Raw genomic sequence first — 21,207 nt, 5'->3', positions numbered from 1 at the left:
ATATTTTCAACTCTAGTGTTGGTAAATATTACGTAACTCAAATAATATGGTATTCCTGACTTTGACGCCAGTGAATAAATCCATAAATTTTAGATTAAAAAAAAAAAGAAAACTATTTTTCTATTTTTGGGGGGAGGGGCTGGATCTAGCTCAACCCATACAGGTTGGGCTCGACCCAGCAGTCCAACCTGGTCACGGGCCCAAAGCTAGTGACATGGCTGGGCAGCAGGCATGAGTGAACAGATTCACGCGTGCATGCACAAACTAGTGAATTATATGTTAGCTGAAGAGTAAGTAGTGAATTAAATTTGCATATGTACAGTACCCATGTAATAATAAATGCAAAGGAGAGGGAAATGAATAACTTACCTATGCAAGGAGGTGAAGTCTAATACAGTGGCTTTCTTTGGAACCCTCTGCTCCTCCTCCCTCCTCTACTTCTTCTTGTCTCTCACTTTCTTGGGTCGCCTATTCTCTCTATGTATTTGTCTCTCTATGTCTGTGGTTATGTTCTTCTTCGTTCCCCCCATGTGTTGTTCTCTGGTTTCTTGATCTATTCGTATGTTGGTTCTCTTGGTTTTCATCTATTTTCCTCCTTTCTCCTCTATTTTGGTCCTCAGTTGTGGTTCTCCTCTAGATAGCTCTGGTTTTCGTGCAATTGTTATTGAAGATGGAGACCTGACGTAAGGGTGTCCTTGCTGGTGATCCTGAAGGTTGGTGTTCGACTTAGGAGAAGAACTCTTGCTGGAGTTTACGGGTTGCTATTGTTGCTGGTTGGAGGTTAGCGTTCAGCTCTGCTATAGTTAAAGAAGGGTATTATGGTTGCGCTTGTGGTGAGTGATCGGGAAACCTTGATGGTGTTCTTGTTAGGTGGCTGGTCTACCGTGACAATGGTTTATGGACTAGTGCAGTTGCTGGTTGGAGCCGATGCCACAGGGAGAAGACAGATGGAGCAGAGCTGGTTGAGACATGGAGGAACTAGTCATGGAAGCTGTGACTCTCAGTGATGGCTCATGAACTGTAATGGTTAGAGGTTGAAGATAGGGTTGCAGTGGCTATTTTTTCTGTTAGGGTTGTTCAACCATGGCTGAGAGAGGGAGTACCCAGTTAGGGTGGTTTTTTTTTTTTTGTATTGCGCTCCTTTAGATTTTCTTTTAATGTCCCTTCCTCAGGGTTTCTTGTAATGGCCTCCCCTTATATACATGCACTAGGATTTGTATTTGTAGTGCAAGAGTCCTACTGCGTGTGGAAAATAAAGTTTCAAACAAACTCATTCTCTTCTTTGACATTTGAATTTGATTAAGAATCAAAACTAAAAAAGGATAACTATTATTATCTTGATGATAAGGAGAACATGACAACACATTGTAGTTTCTGGTTTTTCCATAAGCTGACAAATCACACTTTTCATCAAAATAAATCCCTAATCTTTTAATTTTAAAATTTAATCACTGTAAAATTAAATTAAAAGTCAATGGGTCACAATTGGGTTATAACACTTGCTCCCTCTTTATAATGTTTACGGTGCAAAGACATTGGAAAATTCATTTTCTTTTTACTTTGTGTAGTAAGTTTTGTAAAGAAAAATAAGCATGAAAACCCTTCCTCTTCTTTTTTTCTGATTTGTTTTTTTTTTTTAATTATCTAATTGTTCCAGGCAACCTGCTCGATGGTAAAATGCGAGGAATATCGTAGGTGGTCTAATTGTTCCATGCGACCTGCCTGATTGGTGAAAAATGCAAAGAGATTTCTTCCTTTTTAGAAAAAAATACAAAGATTATTCAGAGATGGTCTCATTGTAATGGGTGACCTATCCAGATGGAAAAATACAAGGATTTTTCAGAAGGGGTCTCATTATAATGAGTGACCTGCCCAAAGGAGAAAATACAAGGATTTTTCAGAAGGGGTCTCGTTATAATAGGTGACCTGCCCAGGGGGGAAAATACAAATATTATTTAGAAGGGGTCTCATTGTAATAGGTGAGCTGCCCAGGTAAAGATGAAAAGTCTTGAAAGGACGACATGACAGGGCTCGAAGGCGCACTATTCAGGAGATGTGAGCTTAAAGAAGCACTCAAAAGAAGGTAGGGTTAGAAAACACACTACCTTAGGGATGAGGGCTTGAAAGTGCATTCAAAATTAGGTAGGAATAGAAAACACACTACCTTAGCGATAAGGGTTCGAAGATGCACTCAAAAGGAGTTAGGGTTAGAAAACGCACAACCTTAGCGATGAGGGCTCGAAGACGCACTCGAAAGGAGGTAGGGTTAGAAAACACACTACCTTAGGGATCAAGGCTCGAAAGGAGGTAGGTTCAACTGTGGCTGAGAAAGGGAGTATCAGTTGGGGAGGTTTATTTTTATATTGCACTCCCTTTGATTTTCTTGTAATATCCTTCCCTTAGGGTTTCTTGTAATGGCCTCCCCCTTTACACATGCACTGGGATTTGTATTTGTAATGCAAGAGTCCCATTGCGTATAGGAAATAAAGTCTCAAGCAAACTCATTCTCTTATTTAAAATTTGAATTTGATAAAAAAAATCAAATTCAAAAAAGGATTACTATCATTATCTTGATGATAAGGAGAAAATACAAAACACGTTGTAGTCCCAAGTTTTTCCACAAGTTGACAAATCACACTTTTCATCGAAATAAATCCCTGGTATTTTAATTTTAAAAATTAATCCCTGTAAAATTAAATTAAAAGCCAACGGGCCAAAATTGGGTTATAATAGCCTCAAAACAGGAATTACTTAAATGATTCGTTTGTCATCTTACAAAAAAGGTGTCTAAACACTGTTTTAAACAAACATCAAATTATTTCTGAAATGAAAAGGCAAATTTGAATTTTCAGAAATATTTGCCAAAAGTTTTTTTTTTTCAAAAACTGATTTGGTCACAAATCTTTGAATGGAGCAATGTAAAAAAATAAGGGTTGATGAGTTTTAAAAGGGTGAGGATTGCCTCTTAGCATTTTGTATGACGTACCTTAGAGTTCGATCTTTTTTACCAATCAAGGACAATGAATAAATGTTAAGTATTACTTTTATAACAACATCTTTTAATTTCAAAACAATAAAGAGATAAAGGAAATGCTTATTTCATTAAAAGATGTGATGTGATCCTAATACATATTGAAAACATATTAACAAACAAGAGTAGTATAGTTCTATAACAAAAAGATTGACAATGAAATAGCCCTTCTTAGGTCAGCTTCTTTAGCAACATCAGAGTTTTGTCAATGTTTACCCACCACTTGTTATGCTGAGGATGGTTTGGTGACAATGTAGTAAGTATCATTATCCTTTACAAACTTAACTTGTCCATTGGTCACAAGCTTTTGGATCTCATACTTGAAATTTTTTCAATTTTCAATTGAGTGGCCAAGGGTCCCATCATGATATTCACACTTCTTGTTTGGATTGTACCACCTAGGGAATGGTGTTTTATAGGATCTAATAGAGTCAGAGTAATATGTCTGGCGTTCAAGAGAAGCTGACAAATATCTTTGAATGGTAAAGGTATGTCAATCTTTAATAATGGCACTTAAGCAGCCAATGACACAATGAGACCTGATCAGACAAGATTTCTAATTTGAGAGCCATTTCCCAATTCATATGCCATCACGACTTTAGAGCTCACATTTAGGGCTTCCTCAAAGGTGATCCATTCTGCCTCAATAAACTAGAGGAACTTGTCCTTAAAAGTATGAAAGTCTTCAATGGTATGCCTACTACTGTCACCATAGTACTCACATGTCAGGTCAGGCTCATACCATTTTAGATATGGGGGTCGAAATGAATTCTAGGGAATCAAAATGATCTATATGATATTGATCAATCTTTCAAACATCTTCTTAAAAGATAAAGAAAAGGGTAATAGAGTTTTATCTAGCTACTGTGAGTTTTCATATGGTTGCTTCTTAGATTGAATCTGATTAGTCATTTAAGGAGAATGGTTGGGATGCCGAGGCACATAATGATCTTGATTCATACTTGTCATGTGGGAATTATCTTCTGATTTATAAACCGGCATAGCATCAAACCTCTCTTCTAGATTCCAAATCCTTTTCAATTTCAATCCTTACTCCACCCTCTCTGTTGTTGTTATTACCTTTATAGAATAAGGTAATGAATTATCAGTTATGTAATCACAGTAATGAGTCTTTAAAGTATTGATGAAGATGGAATTGAGCTCATTGTCAAGTAGTGGAGGATAAACTTATGTTGTTATTTCTTTTAGTCTCATTACATATTCTTTGACTGACTCATCATTTCTCATCCTTATTCTTTGAATATCTAACTTGGTTGGAGCCATCTTTTAGTTGAATCCAAATTATTGCAGAAACACATCAGCCAAATACTCTCATTTCTCCTTTTTAGATCCATTTAAACTCATATACCAATTGAAAGCAGGTCTAGCCAGGCTATCGAGAAAATGATAGATTAGGAGTTTCTCATCATTGATGACTTCAACCATTGACTTTGGCCATTATACCGTAATATACTTTGAGATGAGTCTATGGGCATTGTGCTCCCATATACTTAACGATTTTAAAGGCCTTTAAATTTTCTAGGAATCTCAACAGCTGACTTATGGCATATTTTCCTAACTAGAAGTAGATCATGTGAATCTTTATTTTTTATGATTGTACTAAATATGCCTCTCTTTTTTTGGAATGATAGCCACCCATGTTAAATTAGTTGATCAATCTTTCTTCTAAAGTTGTGACAACCATCAATGGAATGACCTACTACTCCTGCATGGTACTTATATTAGGCATTCTTGTTATGCCATTTGGGATAGGCTGGTTGGTTAGGTTTAAGTGGTTGAGGTATTATTTGATGGGCATTTATGAGGCTTTGATAGATATCATTAAGGGGAATTAAGAGAAAAGATTGGTATTTTCTTTTACAGTTTAGATTTTTGTGATATCCATGGTGGAACAACAATGAAGGTGTTTGATGCATTTGGTTTGCAACAATTTACAGTGAACTTGGAGGCAAGATAACATAAATATCTAATGAACTTAGGGTGTTGGAAGCAAGATTTTGCAAATTTTGATTAATCAGATGAGCATCTGAAACTCTCTTTTGATGAGGGCGTGCAAAGTGACAATGGGGCAAATACATGGTAAACTCCTCAGTATTGGCTTCCATGTATGGGAGCCTCCTTTCAAAACGAATAGTTTATCCTAGCAAATCAGTTAACTAAGCCATTTATCTTTTTAAAAAAATTACTTTGCTTCTGTCCAAGCTTAACGTCCTTTTTATCTTCCATTTGCTTCTTGTAGATCTTAGCAGAGGTTAGCGTTTAAAGGTGAGCCTATATTTTTCCTTCAAGTGAAAAACATACAATGTTTGCAAAATAAATATGAGATGCTTGCAGAAAATAAAGCTAAATTGAATACAACTTTTCCCTTCATGAGTTGATAATAGTCGTCATATAATGTCATTATTACATCGATGAGGGGATTCATATTCATCTTTGTCAATTTCTAATAACCCAGACTCTTGAGAAGTTATGTGACGACCATTTGCCACCTAAAAGTCCTGAAATTCAAGATGCTACATGTTAAGCTTTCCTTGATGCAATTTACAGGTGGCACATACATCATAAGGATAGGTTCTATTCATTAAGTGAACATGGATAGATTTTTTATTTGGTCTCAAAGGGTCTCAAATATGCCAAGTGACAGTCTTCGTAAAGATAGTATGGGGTCGTTGCAAGGAATGGATAAGGCACATATGCCCAACATTACTAAGCAAACACTCAGATATGAGTTGGATGTTTCATGCATCTGAATCCTGACCCATAGTCATAAGACAAATTGTTGATCCCCCACCTAACTTAGAAGCTTGTGTGTGCTCTCAAAAAAATTAAAGCAAGTGATGCATGAGACATTAATCTATATTCAATATACAAATGCATGCGTAATATAAAAAAATTAAAGAATAAAAATAATGCATGCTAGTAATAAAAATATACAGACCAATAAGCAATAAATAATTTAAAGCATAGAATGATGCATGTTAATAAAAAAAAAACATACAAACCACTATAAAACACATCAATCAGACAAACAACACCAGCCAAATCCACGGCGTCGCGGTGATCATTCTCCTAAATTAGGATCTTTATAGTGATGGGTGGAAATGATAAGGAATTCTTGTGCTTTATTAGTAAAAAAGGGAAAGAGTCGCCACCTAGTAGTTTGATCACTAGGAACTCTAACTAATCTTAAAGTCTAGATAAGAAGACTGGTTATGTATAAAGATGACGTATCACTCCTAGTACACCTTACCTAAGGTAAACTATATTGTTTACTAGCCTGATACAAACTAAGATATTGTTGTGTTTTCTAACCATTGGTCTGTCTAACGGTTAAATCTGGTCTACTTTAGTAGAGTGGACCATAACTTTAGGGGTCAAACCTAGCTATTTTAAAGTCACATCATAAAAATAAAAGAAACTGTCTTTTTATTTAGTATCAAGAATATATCTTATGTATAAGTTCATAATCTTGTATATTAAAAGAAACAAAATAAATTTTTGGTGCTTTTGAAATGTAGGCCAAGTTTTCATGGCTTTAATAAACTAGTTATTAAATCCAAAAATGCATGCAAAGATATCAACAAAACTATTTTTCTTGAGTTTTTATATTTATAGATGTTAAATCATGCCATGTATTTATTTTTATTTTTCTTATTTATGAAAATATGATTATTTTTTTCATTTTTAAGAAATTTGGACATATGCAAAATCAAAATATTTAAATATATTTTTGGAAGAAAGATTTTTGTTATTTTCTATGATGTTTAAATAATAAAATGAAATAAAGAATTTTGGCTTATCTAATACCAGAAAAACACTTCGTGTGTAGATCGTAATTCCAAATATTAAATATAAGAGGGTAGAAAAATATAAGGGAATAAAAAACAATTGCAAAATGGTTCTTAGAAATAATAATAAAAATAATAATAATAATAATAATAATGCCTTGTTTGGAAAAATAGGAACTAAAATAAAATCTGGCATATCCGAAATTAAAAACCTTAATTTATCGGGTTTCACCTAGACAACAAATCATTCAACCACTGTTTAGCTTCTTCTTCAACAGTTTTTGATGATAAAGTAGGTACTTTCAGGTGAATGAATGTGGTGTTTTCAATAGGTTTTAAACCTAAGGTTTCAGTTTTTAACCAAAACCCATTTTGAAAAAAAACTCATGATTTTTGAGTGATAATCAAAGTACGTGAATGCTAGATTATTAGTCCTTGCATGATTTCCAACATGTATGTGTCCTTTGTTAATCCATATTTAGTCTGATTTGAAATCTACATTTTTTGGTTCATGTTAAATATTCTTTGTTTTTCTTTGTTTTGATCTGTTTTGGTAAAAATAATTTTGAGTTTGTTTTTTTTTTTCAAGTTTGATTTCATTTTGGATTCTAGTTTGGGTTTTGTTTGTTTTTCAGATCAAACCAGTGAAGTTTGATTAGGTTTATGATCGAACCAAAAGTTTCAAGTCAACTCGATCAAATCAAAAGTTAAGACCTTGCTTGGCTAGCAATGTTTCTGCTAAAGGTTTTCCTTAGCTTAAGGGTATGTTTGGCAAACACCCCTTAAGCCTATTTAAACAGTTTTGGTTTTAGGAAAAAATGAGTTTTTACCAAAAATAGCCTTAAAAAAAATTTTCACTGCTTGTTGTATACAGCCTAATCCTTACAAAAAAAAATTGCATTTTTATTCATAAAAAAGAGAGAAATTTTTTTTAACATTGTTTTAGAAAATATTTTTTTTATTTCTTTGTGTTTTTTGTGGAATTTACATTAGATTTGTAAAATTCCTTAAGGATTTCAATATTCCAATAACTCTAATTGCTTATCATCTAAAAATTAATGATCAATATTCTCGTATAAATGTTGGATATATGACTAGGCTGATATTTAAATATCAGGAGTTGACTAGGAAGTTCTCAAAATGTTTTTTGAATATTCACCAATTTTAAATTGGAGTATTTTTCACCACAATATACGAGTTGTGGAAAATATCTTCACCTTCCAGGATAGGTGAACCTTTTTCACAGCACGTACATTGATTATTCCTATAAAAAATTATCTAGGCTTTTGAACCCATAGTGAATTTGAAATGCTAGTTTTGTCCATGAGTGTAAATTTTTATTCTGAGTCATAAACAGACCACCGACTAGGAACCCATCAACACTTTTAAACCACATCCAAACCACACAATGTAGCTTACCTCATGTAAGGTGTATTAGGGTTTCTAATACCTTCCCTAACCACAACTAGTCTCTTACCTTAGAATTTCTGATTAGATCAGTCTACTCGGGTCTCCTCATGACCCCAAATAAAACAGCTAGGTGGCAACTCTTAGCCTTTGGAACTTTGCAACGGAGCCCCCAATCAATCCTAATCTTTTGGATTCCTTGGAATTTCACTCTTAGCCTTTTTCAATTGGACCGTTAAAATTCTACGCTTTTTACTTTAAATTTGGTATTTGATTTTAGATTTCTTTAATGTGGTCCTCAATTGAACTTTATACTTCAAATTTCTTTCAATTAAGCCTTTAATTGCACCAAATTAGCCTTTCAAAGTTTCAATTATGTCCTTAATCTCCCAATCTTTGCAAATTGATCTGAATTTAGCCTTCAAACTTGACTTTTCTTCAATTGAGTCCTTAATTGAATCCACAAAACCCATTAGAAGTTTAATTAAGTCCTTAAACTTAATTAATTCTTTTATTTTTTACCCAATTGACTTTCAAACTTAATTTTTACTTCAATTAAGTCAATTAACCTGTTAGAAGTTTAATTAAGTCCTTAAACCTAATCGATTTTTTCAATTTTCATCATGTTTGGATCTCAACCTCAATTTTCTTTCTTTCTTCATCCCATATTGTCAAAATCTCCCATTCTGGCTATTTTTCTTGTCTTTTGAAGCTCGAAAACTTATCTCATCGTGTTTCGAAAATATTTTTGGTTTTAAAGTTTTTTATTTTTTTATTTTTGAATAGAAAAATAAAAATATGCAATTCAAAATTGGTTTATGACAGACATGTTATAGCTTCTACTCTACTACACATGCATATACTATCCATCTTCTTTCCTCTTCCTCTTTATGTCAAGAAGATAAATTCATGTGATACTAAATCATCACATGTTAACATGTTGCTCTTCTGACTTTTTTTTAATGTGTCAATGATTTTGAGTTGTCGCAATCAAAATCTAAAGAAGTTGTATTTTAAATTTGAAATTAAACTTAAAAAAATTTTAAAAATTTAAATCATATTTAGACAAAGGGTTTTATACAAGAAGAGCTTAAAAAAGAGTTTATAAAACTCAAAATTATGAAGAAGTTATGTTTTATAAAATAGTAGTTGAGATAATTACCTTTTACTACAAAATTTACCAACTTTTTGCATCCCATCAAAGTTAGTTTCTAAATAATTTTCAAAAATTCAGTAATTTTTAATCAAATACATTTGCCTATAAATTCCATTGAAATATTATAAAATGATGGTGATTCAAAGAAAGTCTAAAATCTTTTTAAAAAAAAAACTGTATTGATTTTTTGAAATAAAAAAACATGGATATTATAACTAAGAATTAATTCATTGACCTTTAAGGATCCAATTTAAAAGAGACAATTCTTTTGAGATTCAACTTAGAATGACTGCATAATTGGGGGATTAATTTAAAAATTGCCAAAAACAATTAAACACCTGTACATGGTTTTATGCGTCTGGATAACTTTTTTGTTTTTAACTCAATTGCCCGATACCTTAACCATGGCTCACTCCATCCATTAACTTTATCAAAAGGGGAGAGAGAAAAAAAGTGAAAGTGTGATTTAAAGTAATTTATTATTATTTCATCTTTGAAACTGGACAAAAGCAAAATCCTATAAAGATTTCCAAAACCAATATAGCTGTTTTTGAACTTGAAGCATATAATGAGAGATGAAAAGGTTTGCTTTTACCTTGGAAGCCATGATTTGAAGGCCAGCATACTTGACATCCCAGCTGAACTCTGTCATGGCCCAGCCAATCCCACCAAAACAATGAGCATTTCCGATGACGTACTCCAAATACTTGTCATCGCCGGTGGCCTTGTACAACCACATAGCTCCCCACAGCAATTCGTCTTTGTATCCACTCACCGACGCATAGTAGCTTTTCACCACCCCCACACTTTCATCGTATTTACCTCTATACTTGTCTCCAAACTCAAACAACTCCACCAAAACAATGATTATAAAATTATGTTGCACTAATACAGAATCCACTAGAATAAAGTGTTGTATGAAATTGTAAGTTGAAATCATAACCCCACAAGATCTAAGTTATCTAATGACTAAAGTTGGTCTTTGAATTTACCTGTTGGGCATGGTGCAAGAGTAGGTGAGAGTAATGCGGGTTTGTTCCCTTGAACACTATTGATGCTGCAGCCATTGCCGCCGTAGTTTCTCCAGCAAGATCTGACCCGGGATTATTCTCGTCGATCTTGTAAGCTTGCCGTGATGTGGTCATGTCCTCTGGCCGTTGCCAGCAATAGTGGTCGGTGTCACCATCACCCACCTTACAACATGGAGCAATAAAGTTTGAATAATTAATTATGTACATAAAAGCAGCAAGTTAGTACAAATTTGAATTGTAATTAATGCAATGTATCATACCTCTGCCCATAGCACATTCGGGCTAGTATGTGCCTTGATGAAATAATCAGTGCCCCATTTAATTGCTTCTAATGCATGTTCTAATTCTCCGGCAACGGCAATCTGATGTTGAAATTCTATTACATTCCATGAAAGCATGGTCACAGTGAACGCCATTGGCAGTCCAAATTTTACGTGGTCGCCTGCATCATAATATCCTCCAACCAAGTCTACCTACACAAAATTCAATTGATTATTTTGAGAAAATTAGAATGTAAGACTTTTAGGGAGGGGTTAATATGGTAGTCAAGAAATTAAGTTTATACTAACTCCTTGTTCTAAGCCATCGGTGAGACCGGAATGGTGACGCCAAGTGACTCGTTGGTTGTAGGGTAAGCGACCGGAACGTTGTGACTCGAAGTAAAGGAGGCTCTTTCTTAAGGCATCACCATAATCAAAAGCAAGAGTCCTTGTATTCAAAAAGAGGAAGATAGAGATCAGGAGAAGACACCAATGCTTTGCAAATCTGGTAGGCTTTGGAGCTGCTCCATAATATTGATGCTGCTGTCTTTTGTCCATAGTCATCTTCCCCCTCTAAATCCCAACTCCCCTGAAGAGCTTTTTTTTTTTTTTTCTTTCAAGCGGTGGAGGGAGGCTAGAGACTAGGGAGAGATGGGAAAAAAGGGAAGACGAGTGAGGAGTCGCAGTGACTTTGAGTCGTGTCCTCAATCTATGTAGTGTAGGATTCTGTACGTCTCATGTGCATGTCACTCTTCTTTTGTTCTTTGCACAAGCATGATTTATGCAACGATCGATTTTTATTTTTTTTCGTCTTTCTACATGTGGAAACGGAGAGGAATATGGTAAGACTTTCGAGTCTCTCTCAATCTATGGAAAGATTGTGACTTTATTTTTTTTACGTTAGGTATTTTGAGTGTGTTTGTTTACTAAGTGTACCGTGCGGTGCACTCATCAAAAACACAAGGCACAGCTCGCGAATAAACATAATCTTACTTCAATTACTCCATAGTTATCCTGATATTTTCATTAAAAAAAAAAAGTTGTTTTCCCATTATATTCAAGGAATCAAATTACTGGGTAGCATACAAAATAACTTTTCTTTAATATATAAAGCTAGTTCGAAAATATCTTGCAAGTCTTTTTATGCACAATGGACAGTCAAATCATGTGTTTCGAACTTAATATACAAATGTCCATAGATTTTTGGCTTCCTTAACGAATTTGATACTCAGAACTACTAAATTATTTGACCTCTGGAAGGAGGACACTCCTGTGCAGGCACTGTCAACGTAGCCCTACTGATATTTCAACAAAAAAACTATTTATATAGTCATTTAGAGTTCAGAAAAAAAAATTATTTGTTCTTCAGTCCTGCCATGTCTCATTTGGCTCTCCTACTTATTATTCAAATTCCATTTTGCTTCAACGCAAAAAATCTCAAATATGCTTTGATAGACGACTGTTGCTGGGTAGTTATAGTGGTAGAATCATCAAATAATTTAGCTGGAGGCCATCAGGTGAAAATCAACAAACCTTTGAGTAGTCTTGATTACACCAATCAATCCAAGATTGGTGGTGCTTAAGAGTATTATGTCATAATCATCTTCGCGTGTTAGTAAAAAGTAAACATAATTATTGCCAAAACCCGGCATAGCCATGATTATTCATGATTTTAAACTGTGAAGTGGTTTCCCATCATTTACTAAAAAGCAAGCAACCATATTTATTTTTTTTATCTCCTATTGATCAAAGTAAAAATAAAGTTGGATAGTCGCCTCCTCTAGGTAGTTTAAGCGAGTTATTTTGTATTTTCTTACATGGTGGACGAATAAACAAGAGTTTGCTCACATTAGAATTGTGGATTACTGCAATAATGTATCTACTGTGCTTTGAAATACCTAGTTTCATCCTTGAAGTTTTTTATATTTACATCTCTAGTTCATGTCGATTTTCGTTTTGACACTTTGATCCTCCAATCTTTTTTTTTTTTTTCATGTTTCAATTCCTAGGTGTTAAATTTTAGTTAGAGAGAAACTTTTGAAAAAGATTCCTAAAAAAACTCAATGGTTTCTTAAAGGAAAAAACTTTTTCATGGCAAAAACTCATTATTTTCTATTTTTTTATAAAAATAATTTGGTAATCATTTATCATGACAAATTTTTTATATAAATAAAGTAAACGGACTTAAGCACATACAGCAAGTTTTTGTTTTTAGTTTGAAAATTTAAAATTAAATAACATTATTCATTAAATGAAATATAATAGAACAATACTATTTAATACGGCCAGTTAAACCAGATTTGTACTCTATGACTATGCTTAAGATAGGTGCTTATTATAGTTATTTGAATTTAATGTAATCGTGATTTATTCACATTTCCAAAGTATGAAGATAAGATTATTAAATAGTATTGTTTTCTTTTATTTAAATGTAATAATATTTATTAAGTCGTAATTGCACTATATATATGATTCACATATAGCATATCAAATTAATTAATAAACTTAAAAGGTGCTGGTGAAATAAATTTTTATAAAATAATAAAGAAAGTTACTTAATAATATATAATTTGAAGTCATTATAATTACAATCTCTTCAAATAATTATAGAAAAGATTGAGATTAAGACAAGTCAAGACGCAAGATATAAATAGAAATATATTTAGCATTGTGGTAATTTTTTCTTTTCAAAAGTACTTTTTAAATAATTAGTATATTCAAAATCCCCTTAACTTATAAAAAATTTAAGAAACTTTTATGAAATCCCAAAGAAAAAAATTTTATCCTAATTTAACAAGATTTATTTATAGATCTCACTAATCACAATGGTCAATATATATTTTTAAAATATATTTGATGAAGTCATAAAAAAAACTTCACATGAAAATAGACTTTTCTTGGTTGAGTTCCGGGCTTGAGTTGTTATCGTAAAAACAAGTTTTTTATGGAATGAGAAATACTATAATGCTTAAGATAATATTTGAGTTTAATTGATCAAGCAACAAGCATATAAAAATCAAGAGAATGAAAAATGATGTTTAGTTGTGTGTAGAGAAACTCTATGTTCTCTTTTGCTAAACCTAAGAATATATATCCTATCTAGAAAAATATTTGAGCAGCTCGTCATGAAAGGTGACATTTTTCATTGTAGTAACTCTAAAATATCTTGAAAAATCAAGAGAGAGAGAGAGAGAGAGGTGAGCCTGTTGGGCTTTGAAAATCTTCATAATCGAGTTACATGATAGCTCGGTCAGGATGAAAAAAATCAACTCAAAGTAGCTCGGTCGGGCAAAGAGATTCAGCCCGATTGAGCCTTGGTCAGATCGAGCCTAGTTGGTTGGTAAGCCCAAAATCATTTATTTTTTTGTATTATTATTTTCCTCCCAAATCTTGTAAATGTACATGTATGGAAGATTTTAATAAGCTAAAGAGAAGGAGAACATACTTACAGTGTAAAAGTTTATATTTATCATGCTTGCACAAAATATATATCTTAAAGGGCATGCCTTAGAATGTTTGTTATTTTTTATGAATTCATAAGAGATTTTTGTCAATGTTTTCTAGAGAAGGATACATTATCTTTTTAGATATAATAGTTCCTGGACAAAGGATCTTTGATCCTTTCATAGACATGTGGTCACGAGGACCTGAAGAGAATTGATCATAAGAATCTAGAGATAAATGGTTGTAGGGAATGGGATTTTATTGATCTTTAGATCAAATATTTATGTTTTTATATATTTTAATGATAGCAATAATATAAAAATTTAATTAACAATATGATTAATTGAGAATAAGTAATTAAACAGGTAGATTTTACACAAATAACACATCAATAATCATGATGGAAGTCTAAGAAAGAAGTAAGGTGAAGACAGAGTTTAAGTATTGATTTAATGTTCAATGTAAATCTTTGGGTTGTCTGTATAGTTGTCTCTCTTTGATGTTTTTGCATCTCTTCAGGCTATCTTACTAGTCTTATTAACCATGGATCACAACATCTACCTGCCTTTTTTGTAGTTCTTAAGATCCAGCTAATCATTCTCTCAACGACAGAGAAGCTAAATCTTACTATTGTGAGTTACTGTGGAGCCTATTGTTGAGGGTAACATTCTGGAATTTTAGAGTGCAGAATCTTTTTCGAATAGAAGTCTTGAAACGTTTTCCCTAGTCTTTTGTGCAGCATTTCCGTTTCAACTAGGAAGATAGGCACTTCTCGGAGGCAGCTGGACTCTCCTTGATTTCACAGAAAATGGAGAAACGAATTGATCGATTCATTGGATCCTAGGTCGGGACTGACGGGGTTCGAACAAGCAGAACAATATCCTTAATACGGATAGCATTTTGCACCTTTATTCCTCGTAGTTATGATACCTATAGACACCTCAATTCCTCACCAATATGAAAAAAGTTCATGATTTCATTTTGCTATGCCTTCACACCGTATGGATTCTGGGAACTGCAGTGTCCAAGACTATCAAGAGACTTCCCAGTATTTGATCGATTTCCAGTTTCGATTTGCATTTCATTTGTCTGGATATATATATATATATATATATATATATATATATATATATGCGCTATCATTTAACTGCTACCGGAAAAAAAACAAAACAGGCACTGGTATTTTTATATTGGAGACAGGGCTTTGGCACATTGCCTGATGACCTGTTTAGAACAGGCACTGGTTCCACCTGTGTACGAAACACTTGAACCAGACATCTGTAACATTACCTTAAATCATGATATTGGTTTCAGTATTTTCTTCGATATTCACTAGAAACTTGGTTATGATTTTCAGAGAAAATGTGGGAAATGTGGGAAGTTGGATGTGGCAGAGTTGTTCAAATGTCCGCTGGCTTCCTGATATTCTTCGCTATCCTAGATTTGCAGCTAAAAGTTTAAACAACTGCTTTTAGCTACTGTCAAATGTATCACATTAGATTCGGCTTTGTTGCAGTTTAATGCTTTTCTGAATACCATATTCTCATCTCCAGCAACCGGGGTTGACTGTCGCCGTGTTTCCAGACAAAACATTGGAGGTGGAGAGGTCAAAGAATGATGGATGCCATGGTGAGCAAGTTAAGAACAGATTTTTTCCACCACCTAAATGATTCTGCAGTCCAAAAGAATTAGCCCGATGCAACGTTTCCACTTAGAGAAGTAGATCATTTGGCTGTGGTCTTAACAGTCCCATTTTCAGGCCATGAATGGAGAATAATAGTTCCATTTAGTTTATGTAAATAAACAGAAATATCGATCATACTTGGCAGGTATAAAAATCGTAAACATAAAATAAATTTGATCTCAATCTTCATTATACCCCAGTTCGATTAGCAGAGAGTGAGATTGGATCATAAAAACATCAAAATTGACGAATTTTTAAAGAGATTTCACATGGTTTTAAAAGAGAATATCAAATTCATTGAAAAAAAATAATTTATGGTTTAATTAAAATGCCCAAAAGGTATCAAATTCATCAAAACCTCAAGAACATGATTAAAATCATTTTTTTATGCAGTATTATGATGCCTCAGACACAGCCAGTATAAAATGACATCAAAATGAGATTCAGCCGGTAATTCCAACTAAACAAAAACAATCATCATTGGCTACATAATACCCTTCGCTGCACAAAATTCAAAAAATAATGATTTTTGAAAAAGATTTAAAACAAGAAAAACATATGTAATCGCAGGAAACGGCTCCGTGTATCAACTAAGATGAGATCCACAGATTCCTATCAGCAAACGAAACATGAGATTGGTTTCGGTCCAATCATAGCATCGACGGTCAACGCCTTTTTGGCTACCGGCGACGTGGCATCAGACCTTAATTGCTCAGAAACAAATATGATTTAAGAAATAAAACCCTCAGAGACCCGTTCCAAATCACACACACAGCGGCACACAGTAGCCCACGTGATCCCGATCAATCAGCGACCCAAGGAAGACGAATCCGGGAGAGGAAACGCCTCTCTTGGGCTGTGATTGGTGGATGGGAAACGTGGGTACATGAGTGTGACCGCTGCTGATTAAAGTGTCATACGGCACTTCCTATCTTTTGGGATTGCTTCCTCATAGGGAGATTTTTTTTCAAAAGGGATAAAAACAATTAGAAATTGATGTGATTTTGAAAAGCTTAAGCAGAAACTGCAGCTGGGAAGCCCTAGAATTCTAGACGGGAGATGGCGCTTTGAAGAGTAGAGAGGCGTCGAAGGGTTTATATAGAGAGGTGCAGAGTAACCCTAGCTAGCTGTGGCTGTGCGGTTTTCTAACTGGGTGCTGGATAAGCTGGGCTGCTTGTGTATTTTGTTAGGCGCGGTACGAATGGATCCAGCTAATAGGCCCATCTTTGTTTTTCCTTCTCTTTTCCCCGTATTTTTGCTTTAGACCTCATTTATTTTATTTGTAGGAAAATAATTTATTTTTAGAAAGTAATATTTTTAAAAATAAATTTCAGAAAAGTAAATTATTTTCTGATATTTGATAGTGTCATTAAAATTAATTTGAAAAAAACTTTTCAGTGTTTGGTTATTTATGAAAAATGAACTGGAAAATAACTTATTAATGTTTTATTTTTTTTCAAGTTTATTAAAATAATAAGGAACAAATCTTACAAATTAAAAAGTTGAATGAGAATTAAATTGAAAAAATCTAATTTCATAAATTATCTCAAATAAAATAAATAATAATCAAAATAATAGAGATCAAATCTAACAAATAAAAAAATTGAAAGATGATAAGATTAAAATAATAATAATTACAATTTCATAAATTATTTTAAATAAAATAAGTAACAATCAAAAGAATGAGGACCAAATTTGATAGATAAAAAAATTTCAATTTAAAAAAATGATAAGAGAAAAGTAAATAACAATCATAAAAATAAGGGCCAAAGTTAATATAAAAATCAAATTAAATCAATTTTTAAGGGATGAATTTGAAAAGAAAAACATATTCGAACAAAATATATAGCAATCAAAAGTTTGAGGATCAAATTTGACATAATCAGCAAATAATATGATATTTTTAATTTTTTCACAACTTATGGAAAGTGTTTTCCGTCCAAAATATAAAAAAAACACTTTCCTGGAAATCAAGACAAATTTTCCTTTGACAAGAAAGTGTTTTCCGTTGACCGGAAAATATTTTTCGTTGACCAACTTTTCTAATGACAAACAAATACATGAAAGTTTGGAAAGTAGTTTCCCGAAAACCACTTTCCAGAAAACAAACGCATCGTAACTCGTTGCTTGTCTATCAACCATTCTTTTATTTCCTCTTTCTTTTTCTATTTTCTTTTCCAATTGAGGAATAATCGTGGAGTTCTATATATGATTTTGTTTGTAAATTATCCGCAAGCTACATGCATTATATTTTTTATGTAATAAAAATTAATTTTAAATTTAATTTGTTTTTCATGTTCTTGATATAATTGCGAGGAAATGTAAGTTTTGAGTTCAAATTTTGTTAGCATAGTTATCATATACCCAACTTGAGATTTGATACGGTGAAGGTGAAATTAATTTATTTTTTTATTTTTTTATTTTTTAAATAAAATAATATTATTTTGATTTTTTAATTTTATGAATAAAAGTTCATTCGAAGATAAGCCTGAAAAACAAAATTCACAAAACTCAACGTATAATAACCAAATATCAAATGATGAAAGTAAAAAAAATCAATTTTAAAAAAAAGATACATCGAAGAAAAAGACTCGAGACAGGTTGGGTTAACTTTACTAACGCACCAAATGCAATATGAGATCAGAATTTAAAAACTAATTTTTTTAAAAAATGGATCTAGAAAAAAAAACCTGAAGTTAAAAAAAAATAAAAAAAAAATAGTAAGCCAACACGTGTTAACTTGACCACCCCACACTCGAGATAACCACGAGATAACCACGCATTAAGGAAAGTGAAAAAAATCACAACACTCAAGGGTCGATAATTTAATGGCAAAAAATAAATTAAAAAAATCGAGTCAACCCAAGTTAATTCAACTAATTTGTAACCTGATATATGAGATAAGGATAACCCCACAAAAAAAAAAAGCAAAACAAATCATGAAGCTCAAGACCTAATAAGTCAATGTTAAATAATAAAAATGAAAAATAAAAGGATTTTAAAAAAGATCAAACTTAAACCGGGTTAACCATCAAAACTGGTAGATCGGGTCATGAGACTGATTATACTGTAAAAGGCAAATACAAAAAAATTACAAAGCAAAATTCTCAATCATAAATTTTATTAAAAAAATAAAATTAAAACAATGAGGACTAAATCTTGCACAAAAAATAATTGAAATAAACTAATTAGGGATTAAATTGAAAAACAAAATAAATGAAGAAAAGGGTAAAAAAATGAGAAATAAAAAAATAAGGACCAAAATTAGAAGAAAAAAATGAAATAAAATTCTATCTGACAAAATAAAAAAAATAAATGCAAATGATAAAAAAATAGCAATAAAAAAAATAAGAACTAAATTGGATACAAAAATTAAATGTTGAAGAATGAAATTATAAAAAATAAAAAAAATAAACTTCAAGAAGCATTAAAATCAAAATAAAAAAAAATAAAAAAACGAGGACCTAATTCAAAATAAATATAAACTAGTGAACACAATTGAATTTTTAAAGGCTCTATGCAAATACCAAGGCCTAGGAGAGAGAGAAAAAGGGGAGGAGAAAAAAATTTCATTGTCGTCGAACCACCACCACCCTGACCAAACACATCACTCCAACAGATGTGCCGCCATCTTACGCGTCAGATGGGATGGCGATCAGTAGTTTTTTGCAATCAGAATACTCCCAACGTGCCTCTAAAATAGCATGGGGGACGATGATGTATTAAGTATTAACATGTGCGTCGCACACATCAGTTTTTTTATTGATTTATTAATATCTTAATAATGCAAATTACTAAATAGATCCAAAGAGCATACTAATGTTAAAAAAATTGTTGCAGAGACCAAAACACCCTCCTAAAGCAACTTTAGATTTTTTTAAGTCAAAGATTAAATATATTATTTTACTGTAAAAAAAAAATATAAAGACAATAAAACTCTTTTTTGCAATGTCATTGGTTTTGAGTCTTTAGGAGTACCAATATCATTGTATTATGTAAATAAATGGGAAAAGATACAAAAACTCCTGGATAAAGCCAATTTGTTTTTAGCTTTTAAAGGCAACAAAATATTTTTACTGTACATAAAAAATAAATAACTAAATTATCATTGAGAAATGATATTTAAATCTTCTAAAAAAATGATTTTATCCCTGCTGTGAACACAATTATTAAGTACAATAAAAACCAGAATTTTGAATATAATCCATAATATTTCTCCTCACATCCCGTGAAAAAACACCAAGGCCTTTTTAGTTTTTTTTTTTAAAAAAAATATAAAGCCCAATAAATGTGGATTAATAGGCTGGCAATGAATGTTAATAGAGAATTCTTTGATATTTGGCCTTTTAGGAACGCAGTGGAAATTATATTTTTAAAAAATTTAATATTTTTTGTTAAAATTTAAATTTTTTTATGTTTTGAATTGTTTTGATATGTTGATCTTAAAAATAATTTTTTAAAAATTAAAAAAATATTATTTTAATGCATTTCGGCACGAAAAGCACTTTAAAAAACAACCATATTAGGGCGTTTGGGAATGCTTTTCAAAAGCACTTCCGAAAAAATTTAAATTTTTTTTTTGCTTTGAATTAATATGTTTTTTATGTTTTCAAATTATTTTGATGTGTTGATCTCAAAAATAATTTTTAAAAAATAAAAAAACATTATTGGCATACTTTTTCTGAGTGAAAAACACTTTAAAAAACAACTACAACCACACTCAAACACGCTACGCAGCCAAACTGCGTTGACCATTTTCCTCTCAAGGTGAAGTTTTGTGAAAAGCATTTTCCTCTCAATTATTATTTTTTTTCTTTGAATTAATATGTTTTTTATGTTTTTAAATTATTTTGATGTGCTAATCTTAAAAATAATTTTTAAAAAATAAAAAAAATATTATTGATATATTTTTTCTGAGTAAAAACTACTTTAAAAAATAACTACATTCACTCTCAAACACGCTACGCAGCCAAACTGCGTTGGCCATTTTCCTCTCAAGGAGAAGTTTTGACCTCACATTTTCATTTTTCACCTCCGTTATTTCTCACGCTGCCCTAGTTCTTCTCTCTTGGCTAGTAATTGTCGTGTGGCCTTTTCATGCTCTAGAGAGATCCTTGCAAAATGGTCGTGTGCAATCTGTTGCGTTTTTCTCAACTCTAATCCCATAAAATTGCAGATAAACAGGGCATAAGCTTTTCCAGAATATGTCAGAAACATGGAAGAATATCTGGGTAAATTCCACATCTCCTCCATTTTCTTTCAACTGAATCAGCCCCCTTTTCCCCCATTTTTCAGATTGAAACAGCCTCTTTTTCTTCAACCCATTGTTCGATTTGTAAATACAAATTGAACTTTCATCCCGGAGAAGGGAAGGGAAGGTGTTGA

At 32.3% G+C, this 21,207-nt stretch overlaps 1 protein-coding gene and 3 non-coding genes across 5 annotated transcripts in view; all 4 read right to left on the bottom strand.

The window, feature by feature from the left end:
* LOC7458291 (endoglucanase 11) overlaps positions 1 to 11,550 on the bottom strand; it is a 32,470-nt gene extending 20,920 nt beyond the window's left edge. Inside the window, exons 1-4 of one of the 2 annotated variants that reach the window (XM_024594966.2) lie at positions 11,004 to 11,550; positions 10,695 to 10,907; positions 10,396 to 10,596; positions 9,999 to 10,244 (exon numbers count right to left, since the gene is read on the bottom strand). In XM_024594966.2, coding sequence (XP_024450734.1) covers positions 9,999 to 10,244; positions 10,396 to 10,596; positions 10,695 to 10,907; positions 11,004 to 11,258 — 915 coding nt within the window. In that variant the 5' untranslated portion in view covers positions 11,259 to 11,550. Of the gene's footprint in view, positions 1 to 9,998; positions 10,254 to 10,395; positions 10,597 to 10,694; positions 10,908 to 11,003 lie in introns of both variants that reach the window. The other variant, XM_002301566.4, reaches the window with a different exon arrangement.
* Positions 11,551 to 16,219: 4,669 nt separating this feature from the next.
* Positions 16,220 to 16,308, bottom strand: LOC112326713 (small nucleolar RNA snoR77Y). Its single transcript, XR_002980643.1, has one exon. It is a non-coding gene; the product is annotated as a small nucleolar RNA snoR77Y (small nucleolar RNA).
* Positions 16,309 to 16,378: 70 nt separating this feature from the next.
* Positions 16,379 to 16,526, bottom strand: LOC112326717 (small nucleolar RNA snoR2/U65). The gene has a single exon (XR_002980647.1). It is a non-coding gene; the product is annotated as a small nucleolar RNA snoR2/U65 (small nucleolar RNA).
* Positions 16,527 to 16,714: 188 nt separating this feature from the next.
* LOC112326718 (small nucleolar RNA U49) lies at positions 16,715 to 16,780 on the bottom strand. Its single transcript, XR_002980648.1, has one exon. It is a non-coding gene; the product is annotated as a small nucleolar RNA U49 (small nucleolar RNA).
* Between the last annotated feature and the right edge of the window lie 4,427 nt (positions 16,781 to 21,207).

Source organism: Populus trichocarpa, chromosome 2 (genome assembly GCF_000002775.5).
Source record: "Populus trichocarpa isolate Nisqually-1 chromosome 2, P.trichocarpa_v4.1, whole genome shotgun sequence".
Taxonomy (NCBI): domain Eukaryota; kingdom Viridiplantae; phylum Streptophyta; class Magnoliopsida; order Malpighiales; family Salicaceae; genus Populus; species Populus trichocarpa.
This window is presented reverse-complemented; position numbering and strand designations above follow the sequence as displayed.